This window comes from Zootermopsis nevadensis, unplaced genomic scaffold (assembly GCF_977971745.1).
Source record: "Zootermopsis nevadensis isolate Lab colony 2312 unplaced genomic scaffold, Znev_1.0 Znev_ptg000002l, whole genome shotgun sequence".
In the NCBI taxonomy this organism is placed as follows: Eukaryota; Metazoa; Arthropoda; class Insecta; order Blattodea; family Termopsidae; genus Zootermopsis; species Zootermopsis nevadensis.
The window spans coordinates 17,994,416-18,022,282 of record NW_028259134.1 but is presented as its reverse complement, the minus strand read 5'-3'; the positions used below and the strand labels follow the sequence as shown (position 1 = coordinate 18,022,282).

At 35.7% G+C, this 27,867-nt stretch overlaps 3 protein-coding genes across 18 annotated transcripts in view; 1 reads left to right on the top strand and 2 right to left on the bottom strand.

Moving 5' to 3' along the window:
- LOC110831552 (intermembrane lipid transfer protein VPS13A) overlaps positions 1-10,233 on the bottom strand; it is a 50,039-nt gene extending 39,806 nt beyond the window's left edge. For 2 of the 8 annotated variants that reach the window (XR_002543629.2, XM_022067695.2), the window contains exons 1-11: positions 9,937-10,233; positions 7,252-7,499; positions 5,943-6,050; positions 5,131-5,257; positions 4,488-4,659; positions 3,636-3,847; positions 2,769-2,943; positions 2,556-2,684; positions 1,770-1,914; positions 1,395-1,611; positions 204-425 (exon numbers count right to left, since the gene is read on the bottom strand). Coding sequence is in view for 7 of the 8 variants with exons in the window: in XM_022067695.2 (XP_021923387.1) it covers positions 204-425; positions 1,395-1,611; positions 1,770-1,914; positions 2,556-2,684; positions 2,769-2,943; positions 3,636-3,847; positions 4,488-4,659; positions 5,131-5,257; positions 5,943-6,050; positions 7,252-7,392 (1,648 nt within the window). In the remaining variant the exon portion in view is untranslated. The other 6 variants (XM_022067694.2, XM_022067692.2, XM_022067689.2 and 3 more) reach the window with 5 other exon arrangements.
- Positions 10,234-14,821: 4,588 nt separating this feature from the next.
- On the top strand, positions 14,822-24,407 carry LOC110831545 (uncharacterized). Of its 3 annotated transcripts, none has more exons than XM_087352223.1 (10): positions 14,822-14,975; positions 15,335-15,523; positions 15,942-16,224; positions 16,585-16,619; positions 17,311-17,346; positions 17,647-17,773; positions 18,026-18,105; positions 19,011-19,038; positions 19,816-19,936; positions 23,653-24,407. In XM_087352223.1, the coding sequence occupies exons 1-9, from the start codon at positions 14,934-14,936 to the stop codon at positions 19,929-19,931; spliced, it is 936 nt and encodes a 311-aa protein (XP_087208349.1). In that variant the 5' UTR covers positions 14,822-14,933; the 3' UTR covers positions 19,932-19,936; positions 23,653-24,407. The 3 variants fall into 3 exon arrangements, with proteins under 3 accessions (XP_087208349.1, XP_021923368.1, XP_021923367.1); XM_022067676.2 differs by lacking the exon at positions 23,653-24,407 and adding an exon at positions 20,982-21,238; XM_022067675.2 differs by lacking the exon at positions 23,653-24,407 and having other exon boundaries at positions 19,816-21,238.
- Positions 19,958-27,867, bottom strand: part of LOC110831544 (activator of 90 kDa heat shock protein ATPase homolog 1) — a 71,878-nt gene continuing 63,968 nt past the window's right edge. For all 7 annotated transcript variants that reach the window (XM_087352215.1, XM_022067674.2, XM_022067669.2 and 4 more), the window contains 6 exons: positions 27,404-27,524; positions 26,410-26,504; positions 25,528-25,653; positions 25,016-25,117; positions 24,077-24,213; positions 19,958-23,248 (listed from right to left, as the gene is read on the bottom strand). In XM_087352215.1, coding sequence (XP_087208341.1) covers positions 23,161-23,248; positions 24,077-24,213; positions 25,016-25,117; positions 25,528-25,653; positions 26,410-26,504; positions 27,404-27,524 — 669 coding nt within the window. In that variant the 3' untranslated portion in view covers positions 19,958-23,160. The remainder of the gene's footprint in view (positions 23,249-24,076; positions 24,214-25,015; positions 25,118-25,527; positions 25,654-26,409; positions 26,505-27,403; positions 27,525-27,867) is intronic.

Below are 27,867 nucleotides of genomic sequence, written 5' to 3'. Positions count from 1 at the left end.
TAAAAATAATATTTCACTTAAACAAGAATGACAGAAATATAAAGTTTAGGTAAAAACAACCTTAAAAAGGAATGTTTGTTGAGCCTGTAACTGTTTACCACATAATACATTCTTAAACACTACGACTCTTCCTTTTAAATTATGAGTAACCATATGAATATATAAACTACATTTCATATGAGAAAATGATCATTCAGACATACCTGAAAGAATATTATCTGCTGTAACCATAGGAATGAGGTCATTTTCCACACTTGCTCCTTCAACAACAAAACTTTCTGCACGTGCTGAAACTTTGAATGCCTGTGCCGATGGTCTGGTCTCCAGACTTGCAAGAAACTGAGTCAGCGTCACCACAAGTACTTCTCTTCTGTGATTCACTAGGCTGAGTGAACAGTTGGCCAGTGTAAAATTGAATTTGTGTTCTACAAGACAAGGCATACAGTTATATACAGGGCAGTAGGGATCAATTTTATTAGTCGTATAATACAATAAATTACTGTCCAACTACAAGACCAAGAAGTTCATCACGAGAAAGTCATATTATAGTACAACAACTGAAAATATGGTTCTGAAAACAAAAGAGACAGTCATTTGTTGCCTCTGTGCTATAATATATCATTATGTTCCTCCATTTCAAGTGAGCGTTCCCTCTCAGCTTATTTACACTTCATTGAAATACAAGTATAGTTGTGATCAAAATGTTACCAGTAACAGTAATAATGACCCTTTCTCTCCATAGACTGTATTCTCCAGTTTTAAGTAAGTAATCTTTTCTTTTGGGCTAATTTATATATTTCCAGAATGAAAGCACTATTATCTTCTACACACACACACATTTTTTTGGAGATACAGAGAAAGTACAATATTCCAAGCATAAATGAAATGAATATATGAAACTATAAATTCATGGTGAATAAAACACTTTTTTTTGCAACTTCCATTTCATCCATTTTCAAACACAGTGACTTTTGATAAATATAATATTACCACTGTTATATATTCATTCATTTAAACTTCAATAGATTAATATAATAATCTGCTGTTATTATACAGTAAAAATTGTTCTTTTAACCTAAATCAGGCAGAAGTCCCAATTTGTGAATATATTTTTGTAAGCACTGTTCATTTCTTATCAATGAACTTAATAACATCAATCATTTATTTTGAGAACATCAGACCAATACCGAACTGAGGTAAAAATAATTCAGGCCAAACTAACACCCAGAAAATAAATCCAAGAATTAAATGGTACCAATGTTAATTTGAGGAAATTGAACCCCAATCTCTCTCACTAACTCATTCACTCTATCACACTACTATTATTATTATGGTTATGGTTAGATGGAAAGTAGAACAGAGGATTGGCTCTGGCACTGGCCACCATCCTTCACCTGTATATTGTTTTGGCTTATGTGGTCTTGCAGCTCCTTCCACATAGCCAATTGCTTCACACAGTTTCTTCTTTTCTGCAAGTGACAGCTGTGCCCAGAGACCACGTTCCTTCTCAGTCCGTACTTGCATTTCAACAGACTTTTCTTGAACCAAAATATCCCACCACTTTGCTTCATTTTCATGTACTAAAATGTGCTCGGGATCTTCATGGTAAAGCTAAGAAGTACAAGAATTGAAAAACATTAAAGATTATACAATAAAACACATAATTCGCTTATTTAAGAATTCAATTAGTAAATTATGCATACAGGAAATTTACAATATAAATTACCATTACAATATAAGTTACCATATAAATTAAACCTGTAACATACCTCAATCTTGGCATGTTCTCTTGCAACTACGATGTCTATAATTGCAAGCTGATCCTCCAGTAGCTGTAAGTCCAGTCTTAGTTCTGTGTCATTGGGACTCAGCAGTGTTTTCTTATATGTGTTCTTGTATTTTCGGTAATGTTCCCTGAAACAATAAAGTTGTATTAAGAATATTAAAATTAATATCATCCCATCAACAATTTTTTTATATAAAGAAGTCCTTAAAATTGTCTGATCAAAATTAAAATTAAAATTATTCAACAATTTTCACAAAATTCCCCAATATTAAATTTCATAAAAATCTGTTCATCCATTCTTAAGTTGTTACAGGCACACATACAGATGGATACACAGGTTAATAATGTTATTTTAACAAGCAGCTTACAGGAATGTGACCATGCCAAAAAAATATACATTCAATGCTTAAATATTTATTTGCTTGTTTCATAAAGTTTTACATTCCATGTCTTGCTACAAGCCTCAAGGACAGGATTATAATGTGAGTACAGGTAATCATAAATGATAATTTACAAACATTGGAAAAATATCATGGTACACTGTATCCCCCCCCCCCCCCCCCAGAAACTGGGAAAACTATAAATAAGCTATGGGGATAGCCAATCTAAAGATACAACTCAGGAAACTTCCAATTCAGTGCTGAATCCAGGGGATGTACAGAGGATTAAATTTTGCTTGCTTCTAAAAATATCACCCACTACACCAAACCACTCAGTACTTAGCACTAAGAGTGTTGTAGTTGTAAAATCTTCAAACAAAGATTATTACCTGTGTGATTTAATGTGCTGCCAGGTGTATGGCCTTACCCTCTGTTCCAAAACAGAATCATAAGCATACTTCCACCATTTACGAGTGTTATTGCTGACAGACACACCTGGATGAAACTGCCTGAAGTTTCTATAAAAAACAAATAAATTAATAGGCATGTACATGCAATTTGTGTTGCTAGTTACCAGTTAAGTTTCAAAAAAAGAATGTTACCTGTTGATACTCATACGTTGAAAAGATTCTGTAAGTCCTATGATGGACAGAAACTGCTGACGAGACAGTTGAGTTGCAGCATCTTGAAGAACAAAGTCTGCCAACAGCTTGGGAACACGAGCTTCATTTGATTTATTCACAATGATCTTCATTTTAGCAGTGATTGGCTTCACAACTACACACAAAGAATAATTACAGCATCATTACTGGTAAACACATAAAAAATCTCTGAAAATAGTCGTTTAAAATAGGTCACTTAAGGGGTGGGCTACAGACTAGAGATACAAGGTTCAGCTCATCGCAGGAGCACTGCGATCTATCATCAGATTCATATCCAGAATAACTTTGGAGCCTACTCAGACTCTAAAGCATATTTGGAGATCTCTTTCTATGAGTAAAGTAACCTCAGCTTGAAGCTAACCACTCTCCTCAATCTAGTTCCAAGACTAACCTTCTGAAGCTGGAGCTTGTGTACATAATATTAATTAATTCAGTTCCTACTGCAAAACAAACACAACACATCTCCATTACAGAGATCTACTAGTTAATGCTGTTCAAAGAAACAATCTGTTTACACTATATATCATACATAATCCATAATTACAAAATGTACAGTTACTGACTGTTACAGCAACTGGTACATATAGTTACCATTCAACTCTAAAGGATTAAGATTGAGTTAACATTTGAATAAGATGAGGATTCAAGTTCAAAAGAATAATATGTTTACACTGGTTCTGATTAGGTATTGAACTTCAGATCTTGGAACAAGAGGCCAGTGCCTTACCCACAAATATATATGTACACAGGCACTTCTTTACAGTTCCAGAAGTTCTAGGACTGTAAAGTAATGTTGGAGACACTCACTGAAATCAAAGTCATCTTTGTTGATACTGAAAGTCTCCAAACCTCTTCTCATCTCATTTCGCCAGCAGTAAGGCGCAGATCCAGGGCCAATCAAGTCAGTGACAAGACCACTTGCACCACATGAAGGATTCCAATAGACAGAAAATGATTCCATGCGAACCAACTGGTACAATGAAGATGCCCCTTGAGGTGTGATAGAGGGCTTCCACTTACTATAATAAACCACAAATCAGAGGAAATCCTTATGCATTTCCAACAAGTATTAACTCCATCATGCAGGATCCTTCTTGATAAACTGATAGTTGCTCAATTGATGAATAAAATCCCTCCTTTTAATAGAACCATAGGTTAAATACCATATTGGCAAAAGCCTGTCAATGGGTCCTATTCTGACCTTGTTGAAAGTCAGCCCATAACCTCAAACCCTACTTCTCTAAAATCTGTTGTAATACCGTCTTCCCACATATTCCTATGTCTCCAAAATTATCTCTTCAAGTTTTCTGAATAAAATAACACACATTCAAGTCTGCCACATGAATGCTACATGCCCTGTTCAGAGTTTCTCCTCATTTAATTTTCTCAACCCTCCTGTCACTGCCTCCTACTTGGGTACATGTATCCTTCCTAGCACTTTGTTTCCAGAAAGCCTAAATTTGCATACTTCACTTAATGTGACATAACAAAAGGTACAAAACATTAATGTGAGTTCAATATGACAATTTTGCCTATAGCTTGTAATCCTCTATCATCCTAATTGATTAGGCATGGGGGAAATGTACAGAAAGTTTAAAGAACAAACAGTACTCTGGATTTTATGAAGATTTACTTTAGCAAATAATATAAAGCCCTTACTTGTTAGTTGTTTCCACTGATATGCTCTGGATGCACATACCACAGGCAAAGGAGCAATCTGGATTTGTAACTGTGTCTTCATACCGAATATGAATATTACGAATATATATCTGGAGATTGTTGATTACTGTAGTTACCAAGTTTTCAAGAAATGTCTTGGCATCACCAGGTCCTGTAAAAACTTCAAGTTAAATACATACAAGAAATGGGTCTGAAGTTACTGATCTATAGCTTATCCAACATACAGCAAAAACTGTCGATTCTTATGGGCTTTTACTTCAAACCTACATAAAATCAAATTTTCAACATATGTTTTAACTTTAGTACTGGAACTTCTGAAAAGATAATTAAGAAAACACAACAGGCCTCTATGACAAGTCCAAAATGTACAAATTTATTCATGCATGGGTCAAGGAAATAAATGGTTGAATTCATCATTGCTTGGTAAAATATTAGCTACTGACACTTCAAGTTTTGTGATTCAGAAACTATCCTTCCTTTTTTATGTTTAAAATGTGATTCTGAGGTAACGTAATGCCACTTTGAAATCCCTTAAAAAAAAGTACTTCATAAATCCTTGCAGCTTTATCAGGCCATAACACACACTAAATTTTACTTTCAAATTCATGTCTGATAAACAAACCTGTTGACAGTAAGCTCTCCCCTTCCAAATCTTCCAATTTCTTCTTCTTTGCTGCTCGAATTAATCTCTTCTCCTTTTCAGGATCATATGGTCGATCAACAACTGGCCCAGCAATAACATACACATCCTGCAACATGATTTCCATCTAATAACATGGGACACAGTATTCCTTTAACATCTGATAGATTGTTTAATATTTATTGCATTTTCTATAATAAAATATTACAGAAAACTTCGGTTCCCACACATATGTATAAAATATTTCAATGGAGTTTCTGAAAAGTGTGCTTAATTGATAGGTACTTCTGTATATGCAAGTATCATTTCAGGGCAAATGTACCAGACATCAATGATATGAAATGGACTACTCTGTATAATTTCATCTTACAGGAATACGCCATGCTAAATGTCAGAAGGTTCTCCAACATTTCAATAAATGTTACAGTTGTCATCTTCATACTGAATATCTGTGAGAGGATTTGGAAGTCCTTACATGTATCAGGCAGAAAGTGAGAGGTGATGGCATAATTGGATGAACAGAGCAAAATGCTTTCCAACTGGACTTGATTACACTGCTGAGGAAAGGAGATGATGTAAAATAGAGTTTTAGTAACCAATCATGCCTTCACCAAACACCGATCTCAAATTAAATTTTTAAGCAAACCTTTTTATGGAAGGATACAAGAAGTTGAACCTACGTTTTCATAATTTGTTACAAATGATTACCAATCACATCTGACAACCCAAACAATAACACACCAAAACTGCATATTTATCTGCCATATTAATCAAACTGCGCTTCTTTTTCTTACCTCCACAGACACGGTTACAGATTGAGTATACAGCCCAGTCCATGGAATACTCAAACAAATTCTTCCAATGGTACCTACTTTCACTTCAATTGGTACATCAAGCTCATACTGCAAACATGAATTAAAAGAATTCTGTATGTTTTATAGAAAGAAAATCTGATCACATTACATAAAATTCTAAATGTGCAGAAGACTGTAACAGGATTGACTACAAGAAAATATTCTTTATACTGTATAACACTCAATACAGATGTTAGCACAGCTTGTACAATTATACTATAAAAAGACAGATACCTTTGGCTGCAATAAGCAAATTTAAAACAAATACCATATTTTTTTACATTGTGACATAAATTAATGATTAGGTTATCTAATTAATTTCAATAAGACATGTTAAGAAACATATAATCTTGAACAGTTCAAACGGTGGAAACATGGGTTTGACGCCCACTGAGGCACTGTTGTATATAAGTCCTTAGTTTCTGCCTCCGATGACAAAGTCAAGAGCCACATAACCTATACCCATGTAACCTAAACCATGACCAACATTACGACACTCTGCAACTCTGTACTTCTGCGTGTAACACGAACAAATAACTGGAATTCCAACCATTTTCAAGCATGTCGTCAGCCAAAACTAGCGTCATGTTCTATGTGACGTAATGTGATCTGACTAAACCAACCTTGCCATAATATAATCTAGTCTAGAAGTTTACAAACGTTTCAGAGGTCCTTGCTGCCTCCATCATTAGGGCGATCATCGCCCTGGCTGGTAAACTTCTACCAGACTACACGGTGCGACACAGAAGACAGCCATCTTCGAGTGGTGTCTAACATTACTCGGCTACCCTGACTAGTCTTGCATGTTTTCCTTAGTTGTAAGGCAAGTTCAATGAAAAGAGGCATTGTTGACCTACCCCAAATCATGGCGGCCTTCTGCCAAAACAATTCCTCCCTAAGTCACAGAGGCCTTCAGCTGAAGCAATCCCAAAACTTCTGGGTTCAACTCTCAGACACCCATCTAATCAAAGTTCTTTTTGAAAAGAACAAATTGCCTGATGGGATTATCCTCCCATCAGGAGCAACAGCCCATAATTTGAACATGTCAAAACCATAAGCCGAGACAACAATACCATTAGCCTATGTATATCAAGTTAAAATGTTGTCCATAGAGAATATTAGTGGCAGATCATGTTCAACCTGCAGCCCAGTTTTGAAAATTAACTTTCATACTTTCATAATTGGCTTTTTAAAAACGTTGTAAAGACAAGTTGATTCTCAGAATCATATAAAACTAAGAAGTACCAACCAGAGCTTCAGGCTTCAGTCTCAGTTCCGTAAGCTGAACGTCTCCACTGAAAATACCAACATTGAGGTTTTCAGTGTCAAGGTCTTGAATGTACTTGCCAAGGTACCGGTTCAGAATGGTTGCTACAACACCCTCAAACATTGTAATGCTGGAACCTTACTGCAATGGATATGCTAATGTCTTAGTGTTGATGCTGCTGTTAAAAATGTCTCTGAGAAGTTCTATGCAGCACAAAGAATCGTAGCATACTGAAAATGGATGAAACGTCATTATTAAGTTAATATGTGGTGCATGGTTCCAGGTGGGAAATTACAGATATGCATTGATACACTATTTAATAATCATACACTTGTTTATGAAACAACCAATGTGTCTACCCAGTTTAATTCTGTTAGAGCCTGCTATACCAGTAACATATATATTACAAATATGGTTAGGATATTTGGTGGGTACACTGGGTCATATCTTTTCTGACAGGTGGGATCAGTGGTTTGGTTGTGGTAAGTCATTAAAAGTCATCAGTGATACATAGTCAGTAAAGATTATTATACTTTTTTGCCTACAAATACTTATTTTATAGTAATGTTTTATGTATATTCTAAACATAACTGTACATTGCTCCTAGCTAATTCATACCAACCATTGCATTTTTGCCAAATTATAATTCAAAATTTAATAACTTATTGATAATGTACACAAATGCGACGTTCCCTCAAGTTTTCATTTGTTGCAGTGGTGACTGCTTTTCGTAAATTAAATTATGTAATTCTGAAATTGGAAATATGAAAAAGTAGTCAAATTTGCTATTGTCTTACAGAATTTCTTTATAAATGACAAATGGCAGTTACTTTACATTAGTACTGTAGTAAAGAGGAATGTAATTTATGTAACACTTTTCAGTGGTATACTTCCCAATTTTAAGTAGTTAAAATAAAGTTTATAATGCCTGACTATGTTAAGTCTAAGAGCTAAGTGAAAAATTGTGGCTCATATACTTCGTGCATATATTTTCAATAATTAAACATCTGATGAGTGAAATATTCATGGAAAACTAAGTAAACATTTTACAAATGGATTCAAAGTAGTTTTGTCTTCACATTGTTTAATTTCAGCCATGGACAATCTTCATTACATGTACGAAACAGAGATTTATAACCTTCATAAAAGCGCAATAACATAGTAAACACATCTAATGAAGCATCAGTCCATTTCTATGAGACTACTTTGAAGAATGAGAACCTGAAATCTCACTAAAATTGTCCAGTTTGAAACAGAATTAATTTTGGAGGATTGAGCACACGCTCTGCTCGTGAATAAGCCACGTACGCACCTGCGCAACTGGCGTGATCAGCGGCCTAGCAACGAGTGTGACCTTGACTTAAGTGTCACAGAGGAAGATGGGAGAGTACATTACAATTTAATTTGGCATGATGAGGCCAATTAGAAAATTTGGACAAAAATATTACTGAACAGGTTAACAAGGACACAAAAACAAGAAGGAAGAAACTACATTTAACACAGGGCTTGGTCATTAAACTACATTAAAAAGTTATAATTGCAACAAACGTAATTGAAAAATAAAAACAAAAATAAACTAAAGAACTAAGACATCAACACAGAGAAACTTAGTTTTGAAACCCTAAAAGATTATAATAATCAAAAACCTAGCCTCATTTAAAAATGCAAAATAAAAATTTATAATCAAAAGACTAAAGAAAATAAAAATAAATAAATATAAAAAATAAAAATACTGTATAATTACACTGATTCATACCTAATATATACTGACTACCGTATACTAACGCTTCGGAGTTCTATCCCCAAAGCCTGCTATTCTTCTGATTTTCATCTTCTCTTTGCTATAACGGAGCTGTACTTTAAAATAGGCCATGATTTCCGTATTACTACTACCACAATATCACATATGTTACATAATCATAGCGGTAAAATTGTGTGATTTGATACAACACTATAAGACGCACTTACCGGCGCTTATTTAACCTGTTCTTTTTTACGCTCAGTCCTTCAGAACAACATTCAATTAAAATATTACTAGTTTTGTGCATGTATAAGGAGGAAGAAGAACATTTCTATAATAAGATACCTACAAATAATATGTATTTAATTTTCTATATGTAAAATCAAAGGGGTAAAAATATAGTTCTAGAAGTGATTATATTTAAATGCCAAAGTCAGTTGGGGAGATTTTAAATTATCATTCCGAGACTGTCCTCTGACTGATAGAATTATTAAACAAACAGCCGCCCTACAAATTTCAATGATTGCAGATTACACACAGTTCAATTACTGACAACGGTGAGAAAACGAAAGATAACTGCTTACCCACTTTTATGCCGGGTGGGAGGAAAGAACTCTTGCCATCACAGTTATTAAACGTAACAGTACGAAAAATTAAAACCACATTACTGGACTGATAAAACAAAATAAATGTCACAAATCACAGCAACAAATCACGTAAAATTAGAGCAGCACAATGTACGATGATTTGTGCTGTAATTTCACATTTATAAAATACGGATATAATCACAGAGTCACAGTTAACATAACTTGAACGTGAACTGATGTTTGTCCAAACAACAACGAATACCTACTCACAATTTTATCACTACTCGATAAGCCACTTCTCACGGACCGTATGGAAGACAGATAATCATTCATACTTACAGTTGTATAACCCACTGGTTTATCTGCAACCTCGGCTAGGCGCAAGCACAGAATGTTCCACCCCCTCCCTCTATACAAATTACGTGGTGCCACCGCCTTAGCCAATATATCAACATTTTAATATACAATAAGACACCAATTCACATGGAAATAGTGAGATCTAAAATGGCCGTGTTTTATAAAGCTTAACCTACGCATGTCAGCAGTCTCCTCTGTTAAAAAGTAAACGAGCGTTATCCTATTGATTTCCTATACGCCCCTGATGACGCAACCAGCAAAGCTATTCAGCGTAAGATCATATTGTTGGTAGTATGACGTTAATCGTGGTTAGAGCTATTCCCTTTACCCTTTTCCGATGGGCGGGATAGGGTGATAGACTTGCCTGGGACGAGATACCAACCATGGACGGCAGGAGGGGAAATAAGGAACAATATTGTATGGTAGAGTAGTGCGTGGGTCGCTAAGGATCAATATATCAGCTCCTGAACACAAAATGTAATACAGCGTAGCGGCTTCTGTTCCCTATCAACAAGGAAACCGTTGCTCGGGACTGTCCTTTAGTTTTGTAGATCGCATTCCTTTTTGTTCACTCCAATTTGTGAGGTGGGGAGAGTATTTATGTTTTCCGTGTTTCTGTCGTGTTTGTGATGTACAGTAATGTAGCCTATGGTGAAGGCGTAGCTACAATGAGATGAAAAAACTTATGTATTTATGGCGGAAGCTAACAAGGAGGCTTATGAAGATTTCTGTTTTCTGGGATGTTGCGCCGTGTTGTATGGTAGATGTTTACCAACGTTTCAGAGGTCATATTACCTCCGTAATCAGGGCGCAACAACCCAGGAGACAGAAATCTTCATATTCACCGCTGCGAAAACCTCAAATCATACATAAAGAGGCTTATCTTTAAATAAATTCAAAGAAAGGAAGTGTATGTCTCGTTAGCTTTTTCAAGATAAAATCATAGCACAGCTATTAAATTTGTTAAAAATTTTGTGAAGTGCTTGTCTCTTCCCTTTGATCATCGTTGCCGCCTTACAACAGAGATGACCTGTACAGATCAGTCATTTGACTAGTTTCTTCTTTCGTTCCAGTTCCGGTGTTTTCCTGACAACTTCGTATATATGACCTATACTTACTTATCTGAGCATCTATTGTCAGAAAGTCTGTACAGCTTGTAATAATTTTATGAGTAACTTACAGTGCATATAGTACGCAAATTTGTACAACTTATGCACTCCGATTCATTGCTAATATACGAACGATGTAGGCGTAATTAAATATCCACAGAACCAGTTAAGTCCAATTTTATTCGTTATCTATGCAGCAGAAATACGCTTCCTAAATTATTAATATTACCGAGCACATTTATTACACACAATTTTTCCAACAGCCTCTTCACTCACGATCTTCTAAATTCTGCGTGAAATAACGGTTATTAGAAACAGAATCGCTCGTCCCTCCGCTTAGAGCATCTCATGTGGGCGGGCGACGTTGTTCCCACTTCGGATCGACCCCCTGCTCTGCACAGCCAACCCTGGGGTTTCCATACTAAACGTTTCCCAACCCGGAACTGCAAGACAGGGATTTGAAACGAGCCTTACGAGGTTCCAAACACGCTGTAGGAACCGAAGTGCAAAGGTGTACATCAATCTGAAACACATAGTTTACGAATGTAATATTTACTATTATTTAATATCACTCGTGGCTCAAAGTAACTAATTCTGTTAAAATAATCCGAACTATCAACACAATTTTCAGTAGCACTGATGACCCTGGATTGGATTCTGCGCTTTATCAAGGATGATTAAGTCTAGGAGGATGGAAGGGTTGGGACATGTAGCACGCGTGGAAGAGATGAGAAATGAAGACCCACACGTAGATGTGTGGAATACTATGGATTTAGTAAAGTGTATATTAGATTCGACTGACTTTGGATAAGGTCCAGTAGCGGGGTCTTATGAAGGCGGTAATGAACATTCTCGTTCCATAAAACGAGAGGAATTTGACTCGTTAAGCTTCTTACGAAGGACTCAGCGCCATGGAGAAATATAAAGTTAAATTACAGTTTCTTGTCGACTGTGGCTTTAGTAGAACAATGTGGACCAAAATTAAATTCGCCCGGCAGGTTTCAATACAAAGTCCCAAAACTAAGTTCTATTAATATTCGTTAGGTAATTTAAGAGATGAATATATTTTTGTAACCAGACAGAAGAACGCTCAAAAACCTTTTGCCAGTTCTCTTGTTTCGTAATCGGGGAAGTTTCCCATTCGAACGTAGGGTAGGAGACTACGTATACTGCTTCAAGTTTATCAGAAAAAGAAAACGGATCTAGAGATTCTGAAACATGATTACATCAAGTCCATTTTTTAAATTTAATTTCGTCGATATGAGAATGGGCATTAATCTGTTGACTAAGTTTTCCACTTTTTCATACTTAAATTTACCAGCGGTTTCGTGCCAATCGGTAAAATAATTTCGATATTAACATGTAAATTTGTATCGACATATCTTTCTCATGTTTAAAGAGAATTTTATAATATGGCATTTGATACCGATATAATTTTATTATACACGTCATAATCACACCATTTTGTCTTAAATTTAATGAAGACAGTACGGCAAGCTATTCGATATGTTTTTGCATCCTCAGAAAATATTAATTTAACTTCGCAGACGTGTCAGACAGGCATAGAACGCAAATATTGTTTGAAATTTTTTTAATGAAAGTATTTAATTGGTAATGGAGCCTGAAGTTTCAATACTCCTAACACCGAAATTCGCAAGTGACCGCAGTTCTGATCCAGTGCACAAATATAAATTATGTAAGATTTGAGGTTTTAATAGCGGTGAGTATGAAGATTTCTATCTTCTGGTTTGTTGCGCTGTGTAGTCTGGTCGATGTTTCAGAGGTCATACTGCCTCCGTCATCAGGGCGATGAAGATTTCTGTCTTCTGGGTTGTTGCGCTGTGTAGTCTGGTCGATGTTTACCAACGTTTCAGAGGTCATACTGCCTCCGTCATCAGGGCGATGAGTATGAAGATTTCTGTCTTCTGGGTTGTTGCGCTGTGTAGTCTGGTCGATGTTAACCAACGTTTCAGAGGTCATACTGCCTCCGTCATCAGGGCGATGAAGATTTCCGTCTTCTGTGTTGTTGCGCCGTGTAGTCTGGTCGATGTTAACCAACGTTTCAGAGGACACACTGCCTCCATCATCAGGGCGATGAGTATGAAGATTTCTGTCTTCTGGGTTGTTGCGCCGTGTAGTCTGGTAGATGTTTACCAACGTTTCAGAGGTCATACTGCCTCCGACATCAGGGCGATGAAGATTTCCGTCTTCTGGGTTGTTGCGCTGTGTAGTCTGGTCGATGTTTCAGAGGTCATACTGCCTTCGTCATCAGGGAGAACGATGGTAAACATCGACCAGACTACACAGCGCAACAAACCAGAAGACAGAAATCTTTAAATATAAATTACATCCACTGAAGATCCGAATCTCTTTAAATACCATCTTTCCATTATCTTCTTGGTTTCCTGTTGTCGCTGATTTGAGAGATGACTTCTGTAAAGAATAATGTTTACTGAAAAAATTGGTTAAACTGCTCTTTTGACCGCCCTCACAATACGGAATCCAATAACTCTGATAGCGAACAAACTTCTTATGTACCTTTTGAACTCTGGACTGAATCCTGTGACGAACAATGTCCTGAGGAATGCTTCAGATTACATGCATTTTCAACTTGATCGCTCCGAAAGGGTTAAATCAAAATGGTGGGTCATTAAAATAACAAAGACCCACACGCCGAATATGTAAAAATAGAAACAAGCACTGAGTCGTTCAATATCATACCGGGTCAGGAGTTCACAACCCATACACCGACGTAACAAACTCATTCTAAACAAGTCTAGTTTCAGGTCATGATTAAGTTGCTTACTAAAATTATAGCCTAAGCTAATATTTATTCTAGGCCGTTTAATGTTTACAGTAATACTATAATCTGAAAGTATTAACTATTCAATAGACCTACAATATGTTCCTATTAAATTGTGAGCAGATTAAATCTGTCATATGTTGTGAAATACATTTTACAGTATTCAAGTCTCTTTTACATTGAATACTGAAGTCTGATTTTCCCTGAACAGTGCCATTCACGGCTCGATGCATGCATACGGAAACGATAATTCAGAGTTGCTTCGCATGTCACCATGAAACATATAATTAATGTGTCAGACAAAACGAAGATTGATTTAAATAACTATATAAACGAGAGTTCCACGCATAAATTACCTATCCAATTATCATAAAATTAGAGTGACACTTCGAATTGGTCCAGTATCCGCTGCCCCCCCCCCATTCCACAGTACAAAGGTACGAATATCAATGAGTTCAAAAAGCTATTTCTCATTGATCACTACAGTTAAGAAACACGTTACTTCGGTAAGCATCATAGATTGCTTACATTTACATCTCGTATTACATTTGTTTCGCATGAGCAATAAATACTTTGAATAGTTTAAGAATAAGAGAGCAGTGGACTCCAGAAAAGATTAAACTCAGGGCAGGGTCCACTAAGCCATTACTCAAACATCAGGGGAAGAACCTACAAGTATTATGGATGACAAAATACATGAACTACGGCATGTAATTTTTTAGTAGCCGACAGGATGCTAACAGGGACATCAAAGAACTCTGACGTGATCACCAGAAACACAGAGTAAAAAAAAGAACTACAAAGCTAGTCACATGCAAACACCACAAAGGCTGTGAGTTAAAAAAGTGACAGGATGTTAACATAATTACAACTCAAACAATGATCTTCTGAACAGAATATAAAATTGATGACGATTTTTTGACAACTGTATAAAGTTCTTTTTTATGAGTACAGATTTCTATTCATGTTGTATACAGTCTACTGTTACAGTTATACAGCACAGATTATAAAACTGCTTGAAACTAGGATACAGAGTTCATTTCTTGCGACTAAGAGAGAACACCACGATGATTTCTACATGGGCCAGTTTACTGGGCTGTTTAATTGTGGTAAGTTCACAAAAGTATAACATTATCTAGAATTGGTGGCCCATTGCCCTAATAATGGAGGCAGGAAGGACCTCTAAAACTCGGAAAACTTCTACCAGACTGTGTAAGACTTGAGGTTCTCACAGCGGTGAATATGAAGATTTCTGTCTTCTGGGTTATTGCAGACTACGTGGCGCTACAACCGAGACGACAGCCATATTCATGTTTAGTTTGTTGATAGTTTCATAAATAAGTGCAGGCAACTATTTATTCTTCTTATAAAAATCTATTGAAAGCAGGGAAATAAAATTAATGAAACAAATATTCATAATGTAACATTGTAGCAGTCAAACTTTCATACCTAATTCTTTTGACTGCAGATTGCAGCTGTTCGTGACAGTACCCCAGAATCAGATGAGCAATATGTTATGTCTCATCTGCAAAGTCTCATGCCACTGCACATAGCAGTGCCAGAGAGGTTTAAACGACAGGTACAAAGTGAAAATGGGACAAGTGACAATCAGAAACTACCATCACCATCAACAAACATGCATTTTAGGTTCAACAAGGTAGGAAATACTACTACAAGATTAAGACAGGCCAGTTACTGGTTGCTCATGTGGATTGAAGGGATACTTTAGTTCCAGCAACTAAGAAATCATTTCCATGCATAAACAGTGTGCATCAGCATATTTCTGTAGCAAAGGCAAAGAAATTTTATGTTCACTAAACATGCTGTAATTGTTAAACCCCATCAGTGGGCCATGCTAAACCAAACCATTTGTGATTTATAAAATGCCAGGTAACCTACCAAGCTTATGGTAAAAAGCTCATTTTCTGTCCATATACCATCAATCTCCGTCTTTATAGACAGGACCCACAGTGAAATATGATCCAGTACTCTTTAAAAATAAAGAAACTTAATCTAACAATTTTAATTTTGGGCGAAAATGACTTAAAAGCTGCAGTTTTTCTTTTATGTGACAGTGCTGCAAGAAGATGCCAAAAATCATCAACATGAAATCAGTCAAAGAATGTATTAAAAGCATGAGACCAGTGCCAACACCAGGAGGCCCTAGTGGACCTCCTCCTCCATCAGGAGGCCCTGGGGGACCTCCTCCTCCATCAGGAGGCCCTGGGGGACCTCCTCCGCCACCTCAAGAGGGTCCTGTAGATAATGATGTAGGGGAAAGTACTGAATCAGTAGGAGACTCTGATGGACAAAATCTAGGAGCCTTAGGACAAATGCAACACAGACCAGGAAAAAGAGGTACTAACCCCTGTCCTTGCCTAACATTTCAATTAATACATTTCCACTACTGCAACTATTGGCCTGGTTTCAAAGATGAGCTGGGGTTCAAGAGAGGTTGTGTCATTTCCTAATAATATGCCGAGCCCACTGTAGACTCCCAGATTTCATTATTCCAACAAGGGGCTACCTGTATAAACTTCAGTTTCGTACCATCTAATTTTCTGTTTCCCACTCACCTCACCCTTCTTAGACCCAAATATTTTCCTTAGCACTTTTTTTTTCCAAAAAGCAAAACAAAACAACCATTGTTTTAACATGTATATATTTTAATTTTTGTTTGATGATGAATAATTTAATTAATTTTGTACTGTATTACAGGTGGCCTACATAAAGCTCATCGAGGAAATATTGCTGTAAGTGTCATTAAAAATACTGTGACAATACATTTAACATTTATGAGACTTTTTTTACTCAGGATAGCAGGATAGTTGCCAGCATCTTATATTTGTATCAAGCACGTCCAGAATATAACTCAGAGCGTGTACCACTGAGCCTAGACAGACTAAATTAAATAGTAAAATTCATGATTTCAGAAGATAGCCAGTTTGAATCTCAGCCAGTGTATTGGCCATCCTGATCTTTCTTTCTAAGATTTTCTTAAATCCTTTTAGACACATGCCAGGACAGTATCTTGACAACTTCCTCCTCCATTCCACTGAGGATGAATACTTCTGTCATCTCATTTACCAATAACCAACTTTTGCATTTAGCATAAAACTGTTACATAACTTAAAAAAATCTACAACTGTATTACCCTGCACAGTATTTATATGAGCACCCTGCACCCTTTTAATATTCAGATGGTATGTGACGACACTTGACAAACAACAAAGCTTAGCTTCGAAGCTGCTGCTGTTCCTCTTTCTAAGTTACGGTACTAGATGATTTGGCATCGCTGCTTCTTTTGAATATTTTGGCATACAGACTAAAATGACTGCTCATATTATAATACACTAACACACACAAAACAAAATTTACCTTTACTATATCATTTGTTAATGTTAACATATACATAAACCAAATTATTCCCTTACTTTGTTACAGTGTGCTATGGAGTGTGCCTTTGAAAAAGAAAATCTGGTGAGTTGTCCAACATCTACATCTTTCTTACCCCTCAATGAACATACTGTCAAGACATAAGCATTCAAAGCCTTTCAGATGAAAAAGTGCTATATTACACAGTAAAATCACCAATTATAAATAAATAGACATAATACTTGTTCCCTAAGCCATCTAGTCAGTTAGTTACATAACACTTGTAACCAAGAACCTCAAGGGAAGACACCACTTACCACACTCACCAGATGCAGATACACTTAAACAAGTATTTATTTCAAACACCAGTATTTAAAGGTAATAACACATGCTTCCTTTTTAAAGATAAAAGATGGTGCAATAGATCAACAAGCCTTTGCAGCATACATAGATAAATACATACAAGAAAATAATGCTACGATGTGGAAGGATGCAATAGATACAGCTCTCCAAAACTGCTCTGTTTCTGTTCGTAAGTATCCACACATATTCTACATCTAGCAGGAAGGCTGGGTTTCCATGTGTGCATCCATACAACTTGTATTTAATTTTTATTTTTGGATTATATAATGACATTGTCAGTAGCATTACCATCTTGGAAGTTTCACATCCATTTTTATTTGTATCGATTCACTGGAAAAGTTTATAAAGATGGAAGAAAGTAATTTAAACATGTGAACAGGAAAGAAATATATTAGCAAGAAATTTCAATTCTGTGTTTCAGCCACAGCCATTAACCAAGGGCAAAACTGCAAATCTGGCTCAATGGAGATGATGAAATGTATGGACAGACAACTATTTGTAGTAAGTAATTCTGCATAACACTGACAGACTTCCTGATACAAAAAACCTGGGCTTTAACACTGCTAACAGGAAGGGCACATAATTCGGTTCACATCTTCAAACTATTTCTCTAGGATCAATTATACTATTATCACCCTTTTTCTATGTCAGTGTTCCAAGTGGTCACTGTATTTTTCATGTTTCTGCAACCCATGATGCATATTCTCACCCTATCATAACATACAACATAATCACAAGACATTTTTAGCAGATCGCTAGTTTAAAATATTTTCAAAACTGTTAGCTTCCATTTTTACAGTTACATCTTCTTTCAGAACGAGATATAATCTAAAGTTGAAATTCTCATGGTAGCAAGCACATCAATGTTTGACTTCTGGGTTTTGATGCTGTCAGGACTGCAGGCAGACAGACACCTTTAAGATAAAGATAGAGGAAAAACTTTTCTTATTTCCCTAAGATTATCATCTGTCCAGGGTAAAGGAAATCTTCCTATTACGACTTCAACTTCTCATTTCTTTCTTGCATACGCAATCTCTCTTCTTCCTCCTGGTAAACAGTGCAACACTTGTTTCATTATTCTCATATCATCCATTATTGCAAATGTTCTAATCACAGAGCTCTACATTTCCTCTATTTATATTCTAACATACAGATATCTATTGTCTTCATATTTTGTAATTTCTAATTCTATCCATTCTTGTACATTCTTTTATATCCACTTTAATATTACATTCCCATCATACCTAGATCTCCCAATGGTTACCTTCCCTTTGGGCATTCTCTATAAAATTTTGTATGTACTTCATGTGTCTTCCAATTGTGCTAATCGCCCCAACCATCTCAGCCCCTTTAGTTTGATAGTGATGATTAATAATTTGTAACATTTAATAAACTCTCTTTTTCAGAACTGCCCAGAATCTAACTGGAAAGGCAGTAAGTATAATATTTACAACAGAATGCTAATACTACATTATTGTGACAAGATCTTTCTACCTAAATCATAGGACCAAAACTACCTTTCTATTAGACAAAATTCTATACAAGTGTTTCTATAGCGGGTTACATACAATTTTGCTCTCAAGTTTAATATTTTAATTTACAGGAGAGCACCCTGTTATGGTTTTTTTTATCAAAGTAGTAGTTTTATATTCAAACACACAACATAATACCACAATGTAAGTTGTTTTCTTTAATGACTGATGTTAGTCAAAGGTTCAAAATCAGTGCTGCGGAACCTGATTCTTTAACCTGAGGATAGAAGTAAATCGATTTTCATTCTTCACCAGGTTTGAAAGCTTGTAGATCATTTCTTTTTGCATGTCACTAGCTGCCAGTTCATGGAGAAGTTGAACCTCAAGTTGGTAACAGGAACAAAGGAAACTTAAAGAGAATCAAAAATTTCATCATGTAAACCAAAACAGATAAAACTGCTTCAAAGATTAAGTGCTATGGAAACAAAGAGAAAACATAGGGTTCCAGATCTAATTTTCAGTGAACCCATTACCATAATTTACACACATATAATCTTCTCTCATTAAATTTATTTTCTTATACGAAATTAAAACTAAAGTCTAAAATTAACTCATGGATTTCAAAGTCAACTCATTATAAACTGGCTGGCTGGTGTAGACAGACAGGCATCTAAGATACCTGTGAGTGAATGTGTTAAAGCATGAACATATTTTACAACGAACGTTTTAACACCCTCAGAAGACGAAAGATGCAATGCCTGCCGAACATCACCAGAAAACTGTGGGGAGAAAAGGTGTCAACATAAATGGCATCGACCAAATCCAAGAAATCAAACGGAAGAAACACAGGATTAAGGAAGGTAAATGTCAAACAATCAACACTATTTAATAATGGAACTTTAATTCCTTGTTTGTATCTTAAACGGAACTGTAAAATAAAATGTATAAAGTTTGTGGTTCCTTCGATAACAGCAAGTTACTCGGCAATTAAAATACATCTTGTACAGTTTTAAACTGATCACCATTTTATCATTAAAAATAACAATTAAAAAGTATCTAAAGAATACAACCTGTACTAATAACATTACAAGAAAATATTTGCCGCAAAATTGGCCAATTTTTATTCCAACCTCTATCACATAGTAATATGATCAGCCTCCCCATACTGACAGGACAATTCTAAGTCCAAAATATCCAGACTTCCAACGAAAATCTTCGTAACAAACAAGTTTTCGGCAACTGACAAATTTACAGGGCATGGCATTGTACTTTATGAAGAGTATTCAAATAATTTCTATTCTTCATGACCTTCAAGTGCATTTATATTAATTATACGCTGCACCATGTCACTAGCTAACATTCCACACCTCTATCACAGTACATTCAGATACCAGTATACTAATGTACTAATGCCATGAGGGGAAAACTTCACCTTTGTTACCATCAACTTCCTATAAAAGTAATCACAAATTACTTTTGACTTCATCCCAATAAATAAATTACATTTTATTCCTAACAGAGGTTGTTACATAAAATGTGTAAGAATCATATTGTGAGAACAGGGAAGTAAAGGGTATAACCATTCCCGAGTTTATGTATTTCATTCAAAGGGCATATACGGGTATGGAGGCAAAGCTCCATGTTTTCTTATCCTCAGCACTGGATAAAGCTGAGGTAATGGCTCCATGCCCTATCCACTTGCATGGAAAAACTGCTGGTACTTATTGTATAGGAGGCTAGGTAGAATAAAATGAGGTATGCCTGTATATAAAATCTATATAGTGTATTTCAAAAGAATCAAATATTCTGGACTTTGAATTACAACAGTTGGTTGTATGGAGTTTAATACTGACACAGTAAGTTTTCTAGACAGTGAAACTGTAAAGCAAACTTCTACATTTATAGGTCAGCATGATATGACAGGAGTAGTAATCAACTCTTCTGCCCTATACCTTGCCAAGGACACATATTTCTCTAATCAAGAAGTTTTTGTTATACGAAGGTTCATATGAAAAATTATATTGAGAATTTTACCATTCAAGCCTTTTAATTATTCTCCAGGGGATACAGGGTATGAAAATTTAACTCAAAATGACTGAACATCAAATTGAGTTGTATTATGTAAATATACTAATGCAAAATAAAAGTATGTTATAAAATCACATTTTCACATTACTGAGGACACAGCTGAATATTATATATCATACAATTCACAAGAATGACTACACAAAAAATTTTGGTCATCAAAACTTGTCACAGCTTAATTAAATCACCAGTTTTGAATCATTATATTATGGGATTAACCATTATACTGGAAATGGAGGGTATGCTAGACAGAGCTTGTCTAGGTGCTATGTCCAGAGCAGTCCAATCACTGAATTCTTCACTCACTAATTTCAAGTTAATTCATGATCCTGTATCTGTATCTGAAGGACAATGAAAATCACTATTTTCAAAGCTTTTATGTGAACAATCACATAAAATGGCCAGTCCTGGAGATTTGTACCTACATTAACATGACAATGAATGTGCAAGAAATGAAACATCTGGACCCAGCACAACACTATAAATATTTACACTGAATCTTCACTGAAGACATGGTTTCACTTTGTAACATTTACATCCCAAATATGCACAACTTCATAATTCAAACACACCAACACATGGAACTTTTATGTATCTTATATTCCCAAGAAATAACATGATTGACACTGAACACCAATTGCATTAATTGCCAAAAAGTGTTAAATTAAGACATTTGACAGCTACTGTCAATTAAAGGCCTGAAATAATTTACAATACCAGCAGATGAAAAACTCAGAACACTTAAAAGTGTGATGACAGCAAAAGATAGAACACAATAAAAAAACTGAGAAAAACAAGGTGATGGAGGAACAATATCTGAGGCCAATACCAGCAACTGCATAATCTACTACAAGACAGAACATTCTCACATCAGAAACAAATGTAACTTCAAACAGTGCTTGAATATTCTGCAACCAGACCTTTCAGAACCATACTGAGTATAAGGACAGTATGCCACATTACCATACAAAAAATTACACCTACGTGGCAGAGAAATAAAGGATCTGGGAAACTTGTCTATTCCTGTACCATGCTTACAGGCGTAATTCTGTAAGAGCTGAGTCTCTACCCTTACCTATTACATAAAAAATGTATGCTCCAAATTGGAAAAAAATTACATGACATTCCACATCCAAACACACCTCACCTTGTAGAATCATGATCAGTGAGCTGAAACACTATCTTTGCAACACATAAATCTGCCCATATTTCAAGAGAATGATGTTACAAGTTTAGAAGTACAGAATTATCGTAAGGCATTATATTTTGAGGTCAACAGTAACTTCCCTAGTAATGTGTGTTAGCAGTATCTGAAGAAGCATTCAGTAAAGAAAAAGGCAGGCATTACTTTTGTTTAAAATTCATTATGTTCAGTGCAATCCATATTATTCAGTAACTAATATAACTACAACCTAGTTGTGTCAAGAATGAAAATGAGAGGCAGTAGGTCCCACACCCTAATGAATAAATGAGTGGGTACTGGAACCTTTAAATATAACTTGGTTGGTTACACGCACAAACGCACTATATACACAAACATACTCAAGGTGATGCAACTTTTCTACTGTCACTTATCATACTGTGAAATGCTATTCTTTAAGTAACAATATAATTAGCATAAAAACTCAAGAAAATCAAATCTTTTTACATTTCAGTTTTACCAACAGATCAACTATCAATTTAAAATTATATGCAATTATAGAATTACAAACTTTGTTACAAAATAGACCTCTGTCAATGCTCTGTATAACAATTTTGTAACAAACTGTACTGAAGAGTCTAAGAAAGCAGACACAGAGCATCAGCCTGTTAGTAAACAATCCATCCACTGCAACAATCACTGCTACATAATGCTTAACCACCTACCTGATAACACAGCATGATATGAAAGTTGCAAAAACATTTTCAATTGTTTTCATGGGCCATAATAAATACCATATTAAGTTCCTTTACTCAGGAAGAAAAAAACAAATTGGGGATAATAACTCCTCAACTGACATCACACGAAGAATGAGCCAAAACCAAATGTCCTCTTCATTGCTTCCCAGTAGTACCGATCCCAATTTTCTCTTGTTGAATCAGCTTCACTAAAAATTAAAACAATTTGTAACAGTACAATTCACTTATCTGCATTCTGTTTAAAAAAGCTGTCAGTAGTTCAGGATATACAGCATTGAATGATAGGATAAACGATGGAGGAAATACACAATGACGTGACCATAGCCTAATTTAATGAAACGTCACAACAAATGACTGGACAGACCTAGGGAAGCAACAATAAAGTTCAGTCATGTCTCCAGGCAAAGAGCAACTGTAGGAAGAACTATTCTCACATGGATAAAACCAAACCAAAACAAGCTCTCAGCCAGGACAGTTAATTTCTGGGCCAAAGTGAAAACATATCCCTCTGAACTACCTACGAAATATTTCAATGTAAAGATTGCAGGCCCTATTATAATACTGCTAAAACAAATGTACACTTTTCTGACAGCAGTAACTACGAGGTTCAAGTCATCACCTAGGGTGTGAAAAACTGCCTGCATTCAATTCTGTTGAGGAATACAAATGACTTCAAACCCACCATGTTCCAGGATACACCATAAGAACTCATACACAATGTGTGCACTTACATAGCTACTGCATAATATGGAATTCTTATTATCTACGATAAAAATAGGTAGGAAACAGTTTCATAATTTGAACAACTGTCATGACATGATATGTAAACCAATCAGTATTAAGTCAGTATCATTAACTTTCAGTCACAAGTGCAATGAGCTGCTGAAATATGTCACATTGGACAATAACAGTGAAACATATTAACAAGGAAAATCTGACTGAAATAAGTACACCAACAAATCACAAGTCATCTGCCATCCTGCAACATTCAAACATATAATTTAAACTTGGCATACCTTTGCGGAACACCTGTCTGCACAACCGTCACCTCCGTATGGTCTTCTTTTTGTTCTATGTTAAAGGTTACAATTGAATAATGTTCAGTAGGCCACCTCTTAAATCTCCATCTTTGAACAATCTTCTTGTTGGGAATCTAGCACATAAAAATGTAAAACAAATACCAAATTTACAAGCTTTCCTCTTGTTTTGTGAAAATGTAACACCCGTGCTTGCATCATGGACCATGTGTTAAGATGTGACATACAGTAAATAAAGGTTGGTATGACTCATGATATTGTCAAGTGGCAGGCTTTAGATAACTGTTAATGAAACTTCAGGTTCCATAAATAGCAGCCTGAAATATTTAACACAAATGTAAGTAAACACTGTGGTGAAACTTGTCTTGTAATGCTTGTATCTACCATGAAAATAAATAAATGTGTAATTATTCAGATAAATTTGTTAGTGTAAGACATCAAGATATATAATTTGACTCAGAGACCACAAGTTGCATGTCTGCATTAGAAAGTGAGGTAAGTTAAAAAATTCTAATGTGTGCCACTGACTTACATGTATCCAGTAAATAAAACTGCCCTAAACTTTGTTTATTAACATTCACTATGGAACTGATGGCTCAACATAAAATATTTCAAACGTTCGTAAATTCTGCAATGTTACAATTCAAGTTAAATTTCAAAATTCGCAACTGCCAACAACATCCCTCGCTCATGCAGCGAAGTAAATACACGCACAAATGTGCATCACGATCTGCGCGGGTGACCCCCTAACCTAGCCTAACCCAACCAACCTGACTCAGCGTAAATCAGGGCTGCCAACTGAACAGACTGATGTCATTAAGGTTGAAATTTCTTGATACATAAATACTACTGAAGACTTGCCCTCTCCATTAGTTTGTTATTGGCACTCATACCATCTAATTCCCAAGACTTTCTTACCAGTTCTACAAAGACTCCACACACATTTCCACCAAAGAGTTCAAACTTCCCATCCTTCTTCGCTTCTAGTTTCACTGGACCATGTGTAAACGCTTGCACCATCTGTAATGAGACGAGAAATACCTTGATATTACTCCTTTCTCTTGAAAGGTATGGAAATCTGTAGCATGTACTCTCAGACAAAGTCTAATCTTGGTGAATGTGCTGATCTAAGCTGCCCTATTACAACTTTTATACTAACCAAACACAACTTACATCTATGATTTGAATCTTTCACAGCAACTAAGTATAATAAATTCTTCTCGTGCTACCAGCCATGTAAGGTAGATTAAAGAAGAAAACATCGTTTCGAGCACCATATTCGTCCTTAGGGTACTGTAGTTGTATGCGATCCCATCCGTGCTGTGTCTACCTGACCTAGTTCCATGTTATTGGCGGCACGTTTGTTATTACAAATTTCATCCCCTTGCACATTTAATCTGCTTTACCAACAAGCATCACGAAATACTTACCTCAGTCACTGTCACTGCATTATAGAACTCCTCCCCAGTACACTGGAACTTTTCAATAAACTCCAGGTTTGTGGTGCTTATATTACAACCTCTAACCTGATTCCTTTCAGTGTGGTTCACATGTACCTGCAAAATACAGTTTTACAAGATGATGATGGTAATATGCTGGCATCATTAGCCAAAGGTACAAAACTTTCCTTCTGGTGTCCTCAATCCTCACTGCTAACAAGATGTTAGAGGCAGAACACACAAACCCTATTACCACAATTTATATACTTCTAGTCTATCAAATCTTGTGTTGTTAGTGTTTTACATTGACAGTTCTCTAATTAAGAGAAAGATATGCTGACTTTAGCAATGTTCAGTAAACATTGTATTAATTTTGATTAATAAAATACTAAAACCATTACTTTCTCACACACACAGGGAATTGAATATGGAATGTAGAATTCATGAACATATATAATTTTTATGGCCTATTAGCCAGGACCAATGCATAATGTGAAAAACATAATCTGAAACAAAATAGAACTTCCACCTAATTAAGTTGTATGTGTGCCACTTTCACCTTTCAAGTTCGTGCATCCATTACTGACCACATAACAAAGACAAATGAGGTTGAGTGGCCATCAATTATATAATTTTCAAATCAAATTATTTGAAAATCAGTCAACTGGTTCCTATGTTTAAAGGGAGAACAGACACAGAGAGATACCATGATAATCTCATAACCTTATTTTTTCCTTTAAAAAACATAAACTGCAATAGAAAATAAATTATGACTTCTCATTTCAGCAAAGCAGGGGAGAAATACTAAACTCACATTCAGATAAAAATTATAACGCTAAATAGTTGTTTTAAACATTACCTTATGATTCTTACCTGTTTATGAAAGCCTGCTGATAAATTAGTGACAGTATCGCTCTTACTTGAATCATCCTCATGTTTCTTTGGAAGAATCATACCTTTTGAAAATTCTGTAAACCATAACGTACAATTAGACAGTTACAATTACTTTATAATAGGCAATTCACAACTATAAACAGAAGATACTACATATTAGCTTCAAACAAATCGTTGCAGGTGAGTGGTTAGCGAGTTTGCCTCATATTTGGGTGGCCCCAGTTTCAAATCTGGCCCAGAGACAAGCCATGGTGGTTGAGGATTTTATGGTTTTTCTCAGTCCCTACAGGGAAATGCCAGGATAGTACCTTAAATCAGGATAACAATGCTTATTTCCATTTCCCTTCCAATTCATTCTCCATCACATAATCTGGGCTCCTAATAATACTGTTAAATCACAAACAAATAAACGAGTATTAGCTTAAAAATAATAAACTTTAAACTTTCAAAGGACTAATTTAATCTCTGCGGAGGTACCCAGGTTATTTTTACTAAGCGATTTTCTATAGGTCGGCATCTTACATGAATGCAACTATCGCATAACAGCAGAGATGACTGTACACATCAATCACATGAAAGAGTCACAGTCAATCACGGGGACCAACGAAATACCGATTGTAAGTGTATAAAATATATTTTTTAAATTCCCTTTATTTTATTTATGTTATTTCAGAGCTTTAAATGTAATGCCATTATATTACTCGTCAATGTTTGGGTGCTGGGAACGCATGTCATTGACTTCTCATTGATTTACATTATAAAAGAGTTTCAATTTCCGGTTCGTCCCGGAACACATCCCCGGCGTAAATCGAGGGCTACCTGTATATAGCAACATCACTTGCAGTTTAGATGACACTGGTTACATACTAAAAACAGGTGCAGGTATTTCAGAATGCCATGTTATATGTATTTTGTAAGTATATCAACAATGTATTTTGAAAGTTAAATCCAATGACAAGAAAGCATTCCTTACCTTCTTTAAGAGCAACTATATATTTATTCAACTGTTCTCTAATTACATTTTTTCCATCTTTAGTCAAAAATTCCTTCAGTTTATCAGCCTCAGGATTTGAGTTCTTGACACTAACGCTCACCTATAGGAATAAAAAATGGTAAACAAATATTTACCAAAGAAACAACACATGACATGGTGTTCGGCTCAGACCCCTCATTTAACCCACAGAAGAGTGGTGCCACACCTTCCAAGACCTGGAGCCACATTGATCCTCTTATTGACTTTTGGGCCACAAGATTGTGCATGCCCATTATTTTAATTATTATGGAAATGCCTTCTTTTATTACAGAGAAAGAGAAAATGTTACATGGATGTGCGTGATGTGCAACTGAAACCAGTTGCATGCATGCAAATGCATCAGTATTTTAGGAATTATGCTTGCAGAAAGGGGATTAGAAATCCTGTATGGTAACCATAAAAGA

Coding starts and splice junctions, on each gene's coding strand:
- LOC110831545 (XM_087352223.1), top strand. CDS start 14,934: ATGATTTCTACATGGGCCAGTTTACTGGGCTGTTTAATTGTG. Junction 15,524..15,941: donor TGCATTTTAGGTTCAACAAG/GTAGGAAATACT, acceptor TTTATGTGACAG/TGCTGCAAGAAGATGCCAAA. Junction 17,347..17,646: donor CCTTTGAAAAAGAAAATCTG/GTGAGTTGTCCA, acceptor TCCTTTTTAAAG/ATAAAAGATGGTGCAATAGA.